The sequence below is a fragment of the Macrosteles quadrilineatus genome, unplaced genomic scaffold (assembly GCF_028750875.1).
Source record: "Macrosteles quadrilineatus isolate MER2022 unplaced genomic scaffold, UCM_ALF_1.0 Scaffold_2__2_contigs__length_208266976, whole genome shotgun sequence".
Taxonomy (NCBI): domain Eukaryota; kingdom Metazoa; phylum Arthropoda; class Insecta; order Hemiptera; family Cicadellidae; genus Macrosteles; species Macrosteles quadrilineatus.
Window position 1 is genome coordinate 122,826,173 of NW_026542595.1, and position 16,847 is coordinate 122,843,019.

General features: G+C 34.8%; 2 protein-coding genes across 3 annotated transcripts in view; one reads left to right on the forward strand and one right to left on the reverse strand.

Moving 5' to 3' along the window:
* The window catches only part of LOC128986180 (nidogen), a 44,847-nt gene that overhangs the window by 5,712 nt on the left and 22,288 nt on the right, over positions 1 to 16,847 (reverse strand). The window contains exons 10-18 of one of the 2 annotated variants that reach the window (XM_054406374.1): positions 16,509 to 16,617; positions 16,048 to 16,220; positions 14,793 to 14,927; positions 11,555 to 11,797; positions 11,059 to 11,202; positions 10,102 to 10,227; positions 9,447 to 9,575; positions 8,905 to 9,030; positions 6,145 to 6,217 (exon numbers count right to left, since the gene is read on the reverse strand). In XM_054406374.1, the coding sequence (XP_054262349.1) occupies positions 6,145 to 6,217; positions 8,905 to 9,030; positions 9,447 to 9,575; positions 10,102 to 10,227; positions 11,059 to 11,202; positions 11,555 to 11,797; positions 14,793 to 14,927; positions 16,048 to 16,220; positions 16,509 to 16,617 (1,258 nt within the window). The remainder of the gene's footprint in view (positions 1 to 6,144; positions 6,218 to 8,904; positions 9,031 to 9,446; positions 9,576 to 10,101; positions 10,228 to 11,058; positions 11,203 to 11,554; positions 11,798 to 14,792; positions 14,928 to 16,047; positions 16,221 to 16,508; positions 16,618 to 16,847) is intronic. The other variant, XM_054406376.1, reaches the window with a different exon arrangement.
* On the forward strand, positions 775 to 5,527 carry LOC128986181 (uncharacterized). The gene is made up of 2 exons (XM_054406377.1): positions 775 to 842; positions 3,595 to 5,527. Exon 2 carries the CDS (start codon positions 3,628 to 3,630, stop codon positions 4,756 to 4,758), a length of 1,131 nt encoding a protein of 376 aa, XP_054262352.1. The 5' UTR covers positions 775 to 842; positions 3,595 to 3,627; the 3' UTR covers positions 4,759 to 5,527.

The following is a 16,847-nucleotide window of genomic DNA, read 5'->3' on the forward strand; positions in this document are numbered from 1 at the left end:
TCACACGATACAATAATTGTGGACCCCAGGATCTCAGGATCTGAAACCCCACACTTAACCACTAGACCAGCTCCCTTCCCGTCGTACCTAAGCCTTGTATGTCATTTATTAAACAATATTTAAAATATTTATGTATATTTAAAGCCCATCAAAATTTGTTGAAGGATTGAGCATACCCTGGTCTTGTTCTTGCAAACTACCATAATTATATTGATAGCTCAATAATAGCTAATGGCACCTAGGTCCAACGATTCCATTCGGTATCAAATTAGGGAACTTTTGGATTTCATGGCAAGCTCAGTAACTACAAGGCTAGTACTTAGTCAGTTGGTTTTTTTTAAGTAATTAAGATAGTCAATTGACAGTTTCAAACAGGAATAGTTTTTCCTAACAATATAATAAACTTAATTAACAATCCCAATATTTTTTAATTCTATTTTTTTAAACCGAGTTCATAAAATTCACAGGCAAAAACTAAAATATTTCGTCGACATAATTTTAGTACACAGACGTCACATAATAAAATTCCTATACTGTTCTGGCAAAATAAGCTTTAAATTTTTCAAATCCTAACTACATCCAGTATCATGAAAATATGATTAAGCTAAATATAAAATAAATAATATATAACCTATTTAACATAGTTTCTCTGTAACTTGCAAATAATTAACTCTAAGAGTTGGTACCACTGAGGAGGCAGGACTACATTGCCTTGACCTTGACCTAGGGGAAGTCCAGGCACAGGTGATTCAACAAGGAAAAGTCAGACACAAACTCAACTCAGTTTAGTCAGTACTTTCCTTCATCGGCGCATCAGAGCGTGGGAATAAGAGTGGATTTTGGTCAGTAAATAAATTACATGTAAAATTAAAAAATAAAATAAACAATTCTTTTACATTTATTAGCTCTTACCTAGAGGTTATTAAAAATATCATTGTCCATTGACTTTGTACTATGTATTAATTTTTGGATAAACAAGAACTAAAACTGTCACAACAATTTAATTAAGTAGAAAATAACATTTTTTAGCAGTTTTGGAAATTAAAGATTGGTTATTGATTTTGCGTTTTAAAACTGATTTTAAAAAAATTAATTTAAACACAGTGCAAGGTTTGTAATTATTCACGGTTTCTTCCAGTTTATTTATACTTACAATTTACATTGGTACTCAAACTGTTTTGGCAGTTTTTATGATTAATTTGTGTTATTAAATATTATCATGGTATAGAACACAGAGTGAAACTTAACCATAATAGTAATACATCTTCATGTTTTTTTTTTTGTGTTTGTAAGTTAAATACAAACAGTAAAGTATAAATTTAATTATCTACAACTTTCCTAAAGATAAATCTTCTCTGACCGACAAAAAGATTTTGTAGCCAACTAAATTTTTTAAGTTACAGTACTTTTCAAGTTTTTCTCCAATATGTTAATTAGTTATTTTAAAAATATTTATAAACCTACCTACCAACCATATATTAATTTTTAAAACCAAACCATAAATATGGTATTAAGTGTTTTAGCGAATTTCCCTATAGGGAAGTTGCTATTTTATTTCCTAGCACTGTTGCAAATTTCAAAATTTAATCTTAATTGTAAGTGTGTCAAAATGTAATACATTTATATTGTACACACTACTAATTTGTACCGATTCCAAGGTGTTGCATTGTTTCTATAGCCAACCAAGATGGCAATTTTTACGACAGCACCTGTATTGCTCCTTTAAATGACCTTCCTACAGTATTGTTATTCTGGGTTTGCTGTATACGGATGGCAGAAAAATCTTTCTTTTATTTAAAACTAGCTGTTGTACCCATGCTTTGCAACGGGAAGAGGACACAAAATAAAATCATTTTAATCTTTATCTCTTGCATATAATAGTTACACATCCGCCAACGCTTTTAGAAGCAAAATTTAACTTTTATGGCCTTAATAGAAGAAACGTTTAAGTTATGTCTTTTAAATCTGGTAAGTAGTGGATACCACCATTTTGGTTTTGATTAATTTTAAATCTCGTGTAGGCTGATATGAGAAAAACTGACCAAATCTTCGAGTAAAACTTTGACATACATAATTTGCCAGATTTACCTTCATCTCCCTTAGTTACACATTTTTAAATTTATTATTGACATTTTAAATTTCAATTTTGAAGTTGCAAAAATACTAATTATTAAATTTAAATATCTTTATATTAAACTCTTCTTTATTTTAAATCACAAATCCTTTCATCTTCGGTTTTTTCACTCACAATAAATCATTAGCAAAACTAAGTCAGCTGTTATAAACTTTAGAAATATTGCTGTGCCTTATCAATACAGTCTTTTGAAATATTAAAGAAACTATATCTATAGGTACTATAAAAAATAATTTCAAACAAATAATTTATAATTAAAGACAGCAGACAAAACTAATATGATTATCAAAGCATCAAGGAGTAAAAAATTTAATAGCAAATACAGTATATGTTCCATTGCATCTCTGATTCTACTATACAAAAATATCAACAAACAACTTAATATACAAACAAGTTCTTTTAATCAGTTCCATCGTCCATTGCCTTTACATTTTCACACTTACCATTAAGAAAACATAGTAACAGATATTTCATTGATTTTAGAAACAAAAGAACACTGTGTACTGCTTAGTTTTATGATATTTTCCTCGGTTTATTTTAATCAGTGGTGTGGCAAAACACAAATAATAAATAATCAGTGGTGTGGCAAAATAAATTAATTTAGTTTTATTAATTAAAGCGTAGGTTTAGCAAAACACAAAACTTAATTTACCTAAATATACATATAAAAAACAATGTGATGTGCAAATTATAGTTAATCTAACACATGTGAAGCAGTTTCAATTTATTTAAAGTAGCCTCCAAAATCATACAAAACATCTATACATTGTAATTTTCATACTGTTTCCATGAAAACATCAATAACATTATTTTCACTTAAGATTATTAACTTAAGACGCTTTAAAAAATCCAAAGCAGAGCCGGAGTTGATACAGCAACGGCTATAAAATCTTTTTTTTCTATAGTCATTGACATAGTTTTAGAATAAATAATCCATGATAAAAGGTTAGATTAAAATAAACCTACCTCATATTTATGGAAATTCTTTGTATCATCTGTCTGAAATTGTGAAATATGCAGTTTAGCAGTTCTTCTTGTTTACATTTAAATGTTAAAGCAAATGTAAACAAACATTGTTAGTGTTCTCATCACAGCCATGGAGACCAATCAATATTTACTTTTAAAATGTTCACCTCAGAACTTTTAAAGCCAAAGGGGCAAAGCCTACGGTTAGTATCGAAATGTGAATAGTCCTATAATAATCCTTGGTATGGTAACTATATTTTTGTAAAATTTTAGCCCAGTTGGTTCAGTAGTTTTTGCACCTATTAGTAATACACATACAGAGAGACACCATTAGATTTTTATATAATAGTATAGATAAGTGTTCAAATCTTAAATTTTGCCCCACCCAAATCTTGTTATGTATATTAGATACAGTTTCATACGTCTATTTTATATTACCTGCACCTCTAGGATAAACATTTGAGAGAATGTAACAATTTTCATACCTTTTACAGGACGTGGAGGAGGTAATAAATTTGTCAGAAAAGATGTCATCTTACGATATAATTTTAAGTGAAGACACTGTGCGAATGGTGCTCCAGTACAAAACCGACTTACAAACCAACACGAAAGAAGCAGGCAATTATTTGAAAAGTCAACTAAGCTCATTACCAAACAAAGAACTTTCTTTGGGTGAAGAAACGAGTGGACGGTTTTTGCAAATGTTGATGTCAACAAAGGAATACAGATGCAATTCAGACACCAGTGTCCGAGGAGACGGCTCCGACTGGAACGAGACAGAGTTCAAAATTCTCGGTGAAATATCTATTGCGATGAAGGTTCAAGTTTTCGACAACGGGGTGTGGAAAATCAACGACAACGCATTTAAAGTACACGACCCACCAATGACAGCCCACCTTCTATATACCCAGGGCCCTCTCTTGATCGGCAAACGGTTCGAAGGGACGACTCCTGATTTTGAAGCGATCTCTAAAGATGGCAAAATAAATCAAGAAAATTACAATGACCTAATGAAAAAAAGGTTACTCCCGATTTTCATTTACGCGGAGGAAACGGCAAAAAAGGAGAATAAAAAGGCGTTAATCGTAATACCAGGTTTGGGCTGTGGAGTTTATGCCAAAGAATACAAAGGACAAATGGGAGAGTACTTGCAAAATGCTTTACGATCCGTTATCAAAGATCTTCCTCCTTGCGAACATATTGCTTGTGTCAGATACGATCCATACAACGAATGTGAAGATTGCGAAGAGATCATCAACTCTGTGACGTTTCGCTTGAGGAAATACACCGGATCCCAAGGAAGGCCACAGCTGTCTCGAGTTGAAGACTTTGAAGAGACGAAGGGTGAATTTGAAAACTGTGTCTTATACAAGGTTGTAGCTTGCGACCACGTTTCTTTTCCGGGAAACAACTATTTCTTGGGTGTCCGTAAATCAGATGATGGAGTAACAGCTGCTGCTACCAACACCATGGAAGTTCTGACGGGAAAGAAAGGTCGGTACTCCCAGGGACACTACTTGGCACCCGAAGGGAACCGGAAGTGGCTCACTGTAGCCTTTCACAACGAGACTAAACTAGTCGTGGACGGAAACATCAAGGTGGTTACAGAGAGTGGAAAATTGATGGATCTGAGATTGTTAAGTAAGTATATATATTGAAGACGGAAAAGGAATTTAATGTATGTCTTTAACCTATTTTTTCTATTTGATTTAAATAATTTTATTTATTTAAATTACATTATCTTTACGTTTGTAACCATTTTATTGGTAACCCTACACTTATGGGCATAATTAACAAGGGTATAAAAATTATGGGCATAATTAACAAGGGTATAAAAATTATGGGCATAATTAACAAGGGTATAAAAATTAAGAAATATTTTATAAGTCCCCCAATTCATACAAATTAAGAGGTTAGGTTACTGGTAAAAGTATAACTGCAAGTTTAATGCCATGGAAAAATTTACTTTACTATGCAGGTTTTAATAAAAATGTATCCTTAATAATTAGTTGATAGTATATCATACCATTGTAATCCCCATATTACAAATAAAATAGTGTTGGGAAAACACCTAAAGTAAAATGTCAGTATTTCTGGGTAGCATCAAACCACAAAGTTTTAGAAGCCTCTAACACATAAAATCTGGCTATATAGGGCGGCCGCTTAGAAAGCGTCCTCCTCGTAGCATTGGTGCGAGAGAGAGATACCAAGCTGTGGGATTGAGACAGACTATGGCTCTTCCCCCACTCCGCTGCCTCCCCACCCCCAATTTTTTATAAATATTAACAGCAATTAAATTATTCTTCATAACTTGATAAAAATAGGTCCTGCAAAAAATATTGTATAGCCTAAATCGCATCAATATTTGAGCATCACAAAATGTTATTATATCATTGTGTAAGCTACTTTGTTTTGTAGTTTTTACTAGAGAACGTTTAAGTTTTTGTGACATTTAAACACAATTAAAAACATAATAAAATTGTATGAATTCTATTTGAAGAAGCATACCTCTCGGCCAAAATGTAAGCAAACCAGGAAGGATACAATTCTGAGGCCTGAATCCATACACATCCTACTACTCCTCTTTAACCATTTATATGTTATTTCAAATTGAAATTAGGCCTAATAATTTTGATCCCAACTCGATAAATAATGCTACAAAAAGCACATTAAACATAGCCTCACCAAAGGCTATATTTATTCATATCAAACAACACACATAATTTTTAATAACTAATAACACTAATCACCAAAGGGGGACAGGACAGAAGGGGAATGAAAATGTAAATTAGGTTCAGTAAATAGGTTCGACAAAGAGTTAGTAGTTTACGTAAAACTCAATGCTTATTTTTGGCAAAACGAGTGTTTATCATGTAAAGAATAATGGAAAATCCCCAAAAACTGGGGAATCAGGATAAAAATGTTTGATAAAAAGAAATGGCGTCTTTGTGGACTATGGGTTTGCCTTCAAAATTAATCCAAAGAAATAGTAGGAAAACCGTTTGAAAATATATTTTTTGATAATATTTGAAAGTAAAACTTACTTGCAGACACACTGAGGTAGTCCAGTTACAGGGTTCACAATACATTCTGCTTCTTCGTGGCATTCAGCACAACCTACACAATAACACACACTGGTCAATGTCATCGCTTTAACCATTGTAATTCTATAATGGAATTTGAACAAAACAATATGTAAACACTCAGTAGTAGTAGTGATAAAGTATAGTGATAATTCTTTTACCAATCCAAATCTGTGTAAAAATATTTTTGCCTTAAAAATATTGCTAATACTGGTGTTCTTGTTCTACTGAGTCAATGGGGGAAAATACTTAAGGAGAAGAAAGACAATGCTATTCTAGGTATGTTTTAAGGTAATCAAACTCATCCTTATATATAATTCTGTAAGACAAAATTTTACCAGAAAATTGTGGACGTCTGGTAGGTCGCAGAAAAGTGGGAGGGGTCTTAAATTAAAGGTCTTGACCCCAAGGACTCGGGAAAAATAGCAGAATTCCCATAAAGTTACCAGAAAACGAGATATAACGTAAAATGTTCTCCATAAGAAAAGCATTAGAAGCCATTTACTGCTGATTTTTGTTTACTTCAATACAGCTGATCGTGATTTATCATCAAGCCAGTATAAGCAATGATAACATTAATTTGGATGACTTATTTGCCAGCCAATTCTGCAATGTACTATATAAAACCAGGGATAACGTTACCTGTAAGAATTAAGACTTTTTAGTTACGTTATGGAATGGGGAAATAAATAATTTTACTGTTAATCTTTTCAAATTTGTGTATTTTTAACGTTTAACATTAAATAACCACATTGGCTAAATAATTAACGATTCAAGATTAAATGAAACACTTCTGCTTTGTTTTTTATTTCAAAACATATGTTCTAGATTTATAATACACTTTCTTCCTTTTAAATTTGAGATATATTGTAGTGTTTAATCAATACTTTGTATGAAGTAGGCTTTAGAAAATAACCTGGAAATAAAGATGGAATAGGTTCGTACAGGAAATATATATTTGTTAATTAAGTAAGTACTATGACAAGTTCAAATGGGAGGAAAAACAATATGCTTGGAGATTTTAAACAGGTACTGTCTGTTGCTCGCAAAAGAGTTAAGAATCAGCCAATGATTAGGCCTAATTTGATAGAATATGTAACGTCATTCGCACCTTTAAGAGGAATACCAACACATAAACTTTCACTAATTGTAGTTTTTTTATGTTGATCAGAAGAAATCTAGGGTTATAAATTTGGTCAATGGGATGCCTTTACTTTACACTGATAAACCTTAACAATAAGAAGTATAAACTTAGAATTATAAACATGTTTATTATTAAACACCTTTATTTGCCTTTTCTTATTTGACGAAGACAATTTCCAAAGTTCCAATCAGGGAGGTCTTTTTTATCACAATCAACCACAAGACCAAAGCTACCTTAATAAACCATCAGTATTTATTCACAAACAATTATATGTTTGCTGCCTTTATCAGAGTTAAAAGCTATGTAGTTATTCAAAAGATTTATTGAAAATAACATCATCAAAGGCAAACAAAGACAAACAACAAACTGTTTTTTACACAAAAGATATGGCGTACAGGGATATCTATTCTGACACAGCGATAATATATTTCTTAGTTTGTTTAAATATTGGAATAATTTGTTTTATATTATTGAGCTTTTTAGGGACTTATGTCCCTACAAGCCACTAGTTTAACAAATAAAAGTATGAACAATATACAGCATGAACAATTCACAATTCAGCATTCATTCACAATTGAGCTTATTTGCAAAATGGTGATTTTATGATACTTGATAGCATACTAAAAACGGTGTTATTTACATCGGCACATTCTAAGTTAACTTAGAGTAGGTATACAGTTTGTATAAACTGCTGTAAAATTATTTTCTATAAGCAAAGTTCATATTAATGTATCCATATGAATAGGGTCTGAACAAAGCAAAGTTTGTATTATTTGGGTCCAGATGAATAAGGGTATATGGGTAATTTCTTTTGGAGATTTGAAAACAAAAGAAAACTCACTTAAAATTTTAAATTTTAAGCTAAGCCTTTAAAATTGAAGTGCCGAGTTGAATGTTCACTCAAGATCCAGTACTAACTCAGGAAGGGTTTTTAAATAGGAAATTATTTTCAGTTTCACTTCACCGACCAAAATTTTATGAATCTAAGATATAAAAGGCAAAGCCCTCACTGACTCACTCACTCATCACTAATTCTCCCACTTCCCATTTACCTAGGAGGGTGAAATTCGGTACGCCGATTCTTTGGGCATTAAATAGGAAAACTAAGTAGTTTTTAATCTGATCGGGCTTTCGGGCTCCTCCTAGTGGCTCTGGAGTTTCCCATGTTAACCTTATGATCTTTCATATTTAAAAGGAATTAATGAAGCTTAACAGCTGTTTCAATTAAACAAGTTGGTTCTGTTCTATGATGTTCAATAGCATTAAAGTTACAAGGGTTACTAACAGGGTGCAGCACTATTATTTTTTTTAATTGATGACAACAGCTAATTTGCAACCAAAAGGTGAGTGAGCGTAGCGAACAAATTTCAACCTGGAGGCGAGTTAGCGCAGCGAACGAGCTAACCTAAAGGCAAGTGAGCACAGCGAACGAGCTCCAACCTAAAGGTGAGTGAGCGTAGCGAACGAACTTCAACCAGGACGTGATTGAGCCATGCGAATACTTATGAAGTTAAACGGGGCAAAGCCCGCGGGTACAGCTAGTATTATATGAATTTATGTTCTGAATATATTGTTACCTTGCCTGATGCAGATCTTATAGTCGAGAACGTAGCCAGGATCACATTCACACTCTTTCCGTTGGGTGTCTTCTGACCACACACACGTAGCGTGATCACCACATTCTATATCTTCACTGCAAATGTCTGTAACATGAGAACGAAATCAACAAAGCATTTCCTGCCATTACTAAATAATCTTAGCTCAGAAAATAGTCAAATATATACATTACATCCTCATCTTGGAGAATCGGCTGATTTTGATACTGATCGGCTGTTCTTTAAAAATAACAAATTAATCGGTAATCATGAGATATAATGTAAATCAAGCAAACTGCGATATTATCATAGAGTCTAGATGATTGAGATTTTTGCAGAAGCAACTTTACATCTTTGAAAACAAATAGAGCACCTTTCTTACAGGCTGCTCTTTGGACATTTTTGTGTTAGGACCATATAGTGACTTTACTTCTTGTGATTTTAACTGTGATTGGCCTAGTGTTTATTACAATGTGTCTCCGCTCTTCAACTGTATTTTAATTTCAACCATCGAAGAGTCATACCGCTTTTGTAGCAGTTGGTGCCGTCGCCCTGGTACCCCTCATCACACACACAGATGGCCTGGTCTGTCCCTTCTATCTCTTCACAGCTGGCGTACAGGTGGCAAATGTCCGCCTCACGGCACGACAGTTCTGTCACAGAACAAACATAATTAGCATCGAACATACACTACATTTGTCATAAAATCTGTAAGGCAATACTTAATAGCTTTGACTTCATAGTTTTTTTTGTCTTAGGACACTAGGCACGAGCCCGGGATTGTTTTTCACATTACTTCAGGCTAGACCTAGGGGTTGCGACATTATCACTTAGATAAAGATTTGGCGGGATTTCAACCCAGGACCTCACGGACCGAAGTCCCGCTCTAACCACTACACCAGCTCGCTCCCCTTTGACTTCATCGTAAGAAGACATCCCCATCTAAATGAACTAGGTGATTTTGTTGTTTACATAGAACATCGTTGAATGTGCTTCTTATAGAGTGAAATAGTTTGCTTGGATTACCTTTCCTCCCTTAGTTTGTAATACTACGACAAATGGATGAGAACTTAATTGCATTTAGATGCGCCATTTGTCCAGAAGGGTTTTCATGTAGTCACCAACACAATATATTATTTTTTCATTTTTCAAAGCTAACCTAACTTAATAAAAAATTACCGATTTCCGAGCACTCATAGCCATCCCCCTCGTAACCAGCGTTGCACTGACATTGGTACGAGCCTTCCGACGTGATGTAGATACATTGCGCCTGCGGATGACAGTTGTTGATGGTGTTACATGACACTGAAACAGAAAATGAACATCAACTCTCATCTGCTGCATAACGAGTTAGGAGGGGAAACATGATACGGAACCAGAAACACAGTGAATAATGTGGAGTGACGTGGACAGAGTTATCAAACTGTAGGCTGGAAGTTTCATCTAAAATGAATTCAGAGTCACGCAAAAGAACCATTTGAAGACTGAAAAATAAAAATGACTGAAATGTGAAATTTAGAATATAAACTAATATGTAATGTATGTAAGAAATAAACTTAACAAAGAGACAACACATTTCCTATATTTTTAACCTATTAATTCTCTTTTAGGTCTGGTAAAATTTCAAATTCAGATAGGTTTAAAAAAAAAAATAGATTAAATTTGTTATGTTTAAAGTATTTTCATACAAGGATTATTCTGTGAAAGAAAAGAGGTTTGAAATCAAACTGTATACTGTATTGAAGGTAAAGTTATGTGAACTTTACTGTTCTAAGAAGATAACATTAAATGAAGTGGAACTGGTAGAAGGTGTCAATGAACCAGCAAACTGATGTTGACTGTGGTCACATGGCTCAAAGTCAAGCTAATAACTCCATGAAGAGAAGAAAAGCGGAATGATAGTAAGGAATGACCAGTTTTTTTTTCAGCAATACAAGTTTGCATGCAGTAAGAAAACCCCACACAAACTAAATTAAAAGTCTCTGCAATAATATAAACACAAACAAACAACAACACAAACAAAATAGTAATGTTAGACAAGATTATTAACCTTTCTACAAAAGAATTGTAACAAAACAAAATGACAAGATACAAAGATCCACATTAAACGCAATCAATAAATGTAGACATGCATACATTGATATCCGGAATGACCCTTGGTATAGGGAGTCTGAAGACTGGCTCCAGTCTCTGGCATGCAGACAGCTTGAGTCAAAACGTAGCCCTTGGGGCAAAAACATTGGGAAGAGAAACATTCAGGTTCTGGATGTTGGGAATAATCTGCAACATGCAATGTTTTATGTACTTCTTTCCATGAAAATATAGCTTGTTTCATTACTAGGATACTTTTGACTTGAGCTCATGTTAAAAAACCTGAGTTAAAGTGACTCTTCACTACACTTGTACATTTATGAATGAAGGAGATTTTGATTTGATGAAATTTGATGTTTTCATTTACTACGTTAGATTTATGATTGTTTGAACATATTCTAAACAATTACTCATTAATGTTTAAATTTAAAAACCAGCGTTGATAGAAAATATGTGACAAGAATAACCATCCAACAATCCCACATGCCAAATACTCAATCCACCTTACAGAGTCTATGCGCAAGAGTTAAAAATACTATACCATCATAGACGGGTACAGACGGCCTCGTTGTGGTAGCACTGCTCTCCCTAACACAGGATTGGCCGTTGTCAACGTAGCCAGAGGGGCAATAACACAATCCCAGCAGACAGTGCTTCTCTACAGTCCCGTCAGACGCAGTACAGTCCCTGCCATCACCCTGGTAGCCTGGCAGACAGGTGCACTGGACTGTACCTGAGTACGTTCTGTTGCAGTAGGCATGCGGAGAACACATCAGGCAGTCGTCTGTGATCAAAGAGGAAATTGGTAACTGAACGGCATTAGTTTTTGAGTAAAGATATAATGCTCTTTCCTCAAAAAATGAATGCCGCTCGTTTTGTAACTGCAATTATATTAGTTCCTTCTGAAGAAGCTCCTTTTTTAAGTCAAAATATCAATTTTAATATACTGTGAAATTGTTGTGTTACATCAATTGTCTGGAACTCAAAATAACACAAAAGAGCCTGAGACGTTTTTATCAACTTACTAGCAGAGTACCCGTCCTTCGTACGGGGTTGGCATATAAGTATCAAATGCTTATAGCAGTTATGAGTGAGGACATGGTTTAAGAAATTTCGGTTCTTTTTGAAGTTCGTTCGCTACGCTCACTCACCTTTAGGTTGGAGCTCGTTCGCTGCGCTCACTTTCCTTCAGGTTAGCTCGTTCGCTACGCTCACTTGCCTTCAGGTTAGCTCGTTCGCTACGCTCACTCGCCTCCAGGTTGGAGTTCGTTCGCTACGCTCACTCACCTTTTGCTGTTGTCATAAATGTAAAAGAAATAATAGTGCTGCATGGCCCCCACATTTAATTGTGGGCCCTGTTACCAGGATCTGGCTCGGGCCCCCCTACCAACCGGGGGGTCGGGGGGGTATGGAATACTCCCCAGCGTAGAGGGGGGGTCCGGGGGCCCCCCCCCCGGGAAAATGTTGAAAATGTCATGTATTTTAGTGAGTTTTTAAGGCAATCTAGGTATTAAATTTGTGAGTGGTAAATGGCACTTTTGCAGCCTTTTTTAAGGAAGAAAAGAGTTCTTCAATGAGTTTTATAAGACTTAAAATTACAGGAATTCAGCAATTAAAACTATTATATCAATACACAAAAGCTCCATGCCTATTAATATTTTGTCCTTTTTATTTCCCTGTAAGAGGGTTTGGCTATCTTAACTGCTATAATTGTACTTTGTAATATGGAGTAGGAAAAAACTTACGTAAATTGAGTTTAACAGCTTACACCAATGAAATCATATTTTATTCAGTGACAATTTTCATCAAGAATTTTAACAATACTACATTTTTTGGGAGTGGATGCCTGAGCTGCCGAACTTGCGCCGAGTAGTCACGGAGAAAAACAAATGTGCACGAGTAATGCCGAGAATGACCGATGCTATCCAATCCATGCTTTAGTATACAGTATTATACCGAGCAAATTGGGAAGAAAACTTAGGTCAAAATTATTAGGCCTACAATCTTTCATATTTTTAAAACTCCAAAAGTAAAGAATTTTTAAGTTTGTGTCAAATAACCTAGATTGCAATAATTATTAATTGAAATATTCCATACATAAAAGTGCAACCGGGACCAAATGTTGATAAAACAGGACAAATAAGCGTCCCGAGAGGATTTGTCGGGACGGACCAGTCCCCCTAAAACGGGACGTCTGGTCACCTTAGCTATGGTACATAGTACATGTCAATTTTTCAATGCTTTACAAATTTTATTTTAACTTATAACTATAAGGATTCATTCTTGAAACTATCAGTTCAATTATAAAACCAAACTTTGTTTATTATGGGGGGAATGAGGTAGGAGTGGCTAGGCGCCTGGCGGGAGGAAGGGGTAGAGGGAGTTTGTGGAGCCGGCCACTGGGGCCCGAGCTGGCTGTTCTGCTGTTGTATAGTACATACGCACCTACGCACCTATAGAATTTAAATATAAACTTCCTTAGAATCAAGAATTAATACATTTTAAATTATTTAACTTTGTTTTTTGTAAAATATTTAAATATTATTTTTTTATCTTCAATTTATGAGCTTTAAAGTGATCTTCAATGGGGAAAAAAATAAAAAACAAATGGGTAGGCCCGGGCCCCCTGAGGGCCCCGGCCCTGTGACTAGAGTTGCGCCAGCCCCACCCTTGTGGGGGCCATGAGTGCTAGTGCTGCACCCTGTTGGTAATCCTTGTAACTTTTAATGCTATTGAACATCATAGAACATAACCAACTTGTTTAATTGAAACAGCGGTTAAGATTCATTAATTCCATTTCTCATAAGGTTAACATGGGAAACTCCAGAGCCACTGGGGCGGAGCCCCGAAGGATTTTTTGGGATAAAAATATGCCTATATGTTAATCAGGAATGTGAGCTATCATCATGCCAAATTTCAGCCCGATCCGACCAGTAGTTTTTGAGATTAGCTCATACAAACACACACACAGACACCACCTCTTCTTTATAATAGTATAGATAGATTATAAATAAAACTCATATAGATAACAAGATTCAACAATATTTTGCCCGAGAACAACATCACAGTGTTATGTGTCAATATAAATATAAATATGTCAACAAACTTGGTTCTATGTTAAAAGGACAGCCTCACCCAACTACATCAACAAATTATAAAACTGGCATTTTAAAGTCTAGAAAAATGTCGTTCATATACTGCCTTTTTAATTTAACTTCTGACATTGGATTTTTAGCATTTCATTGAAGATAGCAAATCATACATTAGTTGGATCATCTAGATCGATCAGCCTGTATTGTACAAGTATTGACGTTAATTTCACAACATCATTGGATTCTTTGATTGAAGTTCACTGTTGGTTATGGTGAGATAATGCAATGGTGGTTATTATTTGCATGTTATTGTATCATGACTTGACTGCTATACAGTGAATATTTTTTGACTGCTACTCTCTGTAGTGTATTTCAACTTAGGTTGGGCGTTTGTGCATTGTTAGTTGTAATGTGTTAGTTAAGTTTTTTCATCTGAGTACAGGATCAGATTTCAGATCCCGAAACGTTGTGTATTGTTTTTTACCGTCGTGATGGAAAATGTCCGTAGTAAACCTTTGAAAACATCATTGGATTACCGAATGTCGAACTATCTGGTGTCCAATTAACAAAAGTCTATCACAAATTTGATTCAGACCGATGTTTCCATTGTTAATCAACTAGGCCTAGCTTGATTAGGTTTTGATGTTTGATCTACACATGCCTACAGACAACAGCTTACATTGCTACCTTCGGCATTAGGAGTACATGTGTAGCCGTCCCCCACAAACCCGGGAATACAGTGACAGCTGGGTCCCGTCTCTGGGTCTTCTATACACTCGGCTCCGGGGCTGCATCTGACACTGCTGCAGTCTTGCTGTATGGCTGCGGAAAATAGATCATTGTCAAATAGGTTTGGGATTTAATTTAGTTTGTTGAACGCCATTGGCAAATTTTTATGTTGTTTCGTTTTTTGTAAGGGAAAAATTCCAAACTCAGGTTTTATTACTATGTCAGCATTTTGTTAAGTAGCATCATTAATTCATGGCCCAATGACAAGTTTGCAACTAGGTATTGAATCAAACCCGGTTGGGGACAAACTAACAACCTTCAGAATTGAACATTTTAAACACAGTGTAGAAACCATTAAACTTGTCCCACTTCTATTTACAAAACAAATAATAATGGAGATCTATGTATAGCAGGAATTAAAGTACAGACAAAATTTTTCAACTGATTGGTTGTTATCGGTGACCCATCGGTGGTCGGTCACGGAAACTGAGACTCTATAGTCTGCCTGCGAGATAACTTACTTAGCTAGCCTTACTAACTTAACTTAACTTAATTAATTGACTTAACTTAATTTAGTTAGCCTTCTGCATAACTTACTTTTGACTTGCATAATATGTTTAATTTATATTTTCATGCGATCGTGATTAATCCACACCGTGATCGACTCGTGTAAAGTCAGGAGTCTTATGTTAATTATTACTAGAGGTCGTCCTGTGGTCGAAACTCGACCAAAAATAATTAATGTACAGACTTCTCTATTTTCTCCCCACACTGTAAATAAAACATGTGAATGGAATTTCTTCCCTTTGTTTTGATTTTCTGTTTACATTTTGTTGTTATTTCGTCACCATCATGGCAACCCATATGGTCCATGTTAATTTTTTGAAGTTTTCAAATTCGTTTTCTGTGCTTATTTGTTAGCCTATTTTAATTTATAAAGGCATTCTGCACATCTACAGAAAAATATCTTTCCAACAGTATGCGTAGATTTTCCCTGCGATGCACACGAGCTGAGAAAAAAGGTTTTAAAGAAACATGCTTGCCTATTAAAATATAGATAGATTATGCTACCGAAATGAGAATGCGATCTTGGTCTATCAATAGTGTCAAAGCTCATAGGCTACCAAATAATGGTAAAGGTGTTAAATACAGTAAATTAAATAGTGTTAACATAGTAAGTGTCATATTATAATGTATGCCAAATCTACATTACCTTGGCAGGAGAATCCATTGCCAGAATATCCGGGTCGACACTGACAACTGAAGGAGCCGATCTCGTTGATACAGAGAGCGTTCTCATCACATGTGTGAGACCCGGACTGACACTCGTTGATGTCGACACAACCGTAGTCTCCCGTCGTCTCGTCTGTGTATAGTGTCTGGAAACTGACATGACAAAATCTACATTCCTGGCCTCATATAAACTTGTGTACAGGTTTAATATAGTTGGGTCAAAATTATTTGCAACACTAAATTTAATTGTTTTACTATTTACAGCTTATATTCTGGCAATATTTTCTGCGTTAAAAATATTTTCTTAGAACTGTTATAGATAGCATTGAGTAAGTTGGTTTTAAGTTGGACGAGTTATTTTTAATCGGGATCTCGATTGATTGCAATTAGTGTTAACTTGATTTTATATTGTTTACAAATTACGTATTTGCCATTATTTACCCGTTGTTGCAGACACAACGGAATGTTGAGATGCGTTGAGACGTGTCAGGGATACAATGGCTGTTGTTGACACAGCTGACTTGCCCAACAACACAGGGGTCGTCATTGTCTGGAAAACAAAACAAAAATGATTTTGGCGCAGAAATTTAAATTTTAGTGGTTAAGTTTTTTATAAACCTGTGATGCTTTAAATGTATTTGTAGTGTTTCGGATCGAGTCACTTTTTAATATTTAGGGCTAAAAAACATTTTTGAAACACTTAAAACTAATTTTGGTATCGTGTAACAAAGGGTCTCCTACCTTCTTTAGAGGATTTTTAGATGGAATATAATTAGAGTG

Bases quoted from the DNA above. Each gene is read 5' to 3' on its own strand.
- LOC128986181 (XM_054406377.1), top strand. From the start codon at position 3,628: ATGTCATCTTACGATATAATTTTAAGTGAAGACACTGTGCGAATGGTG.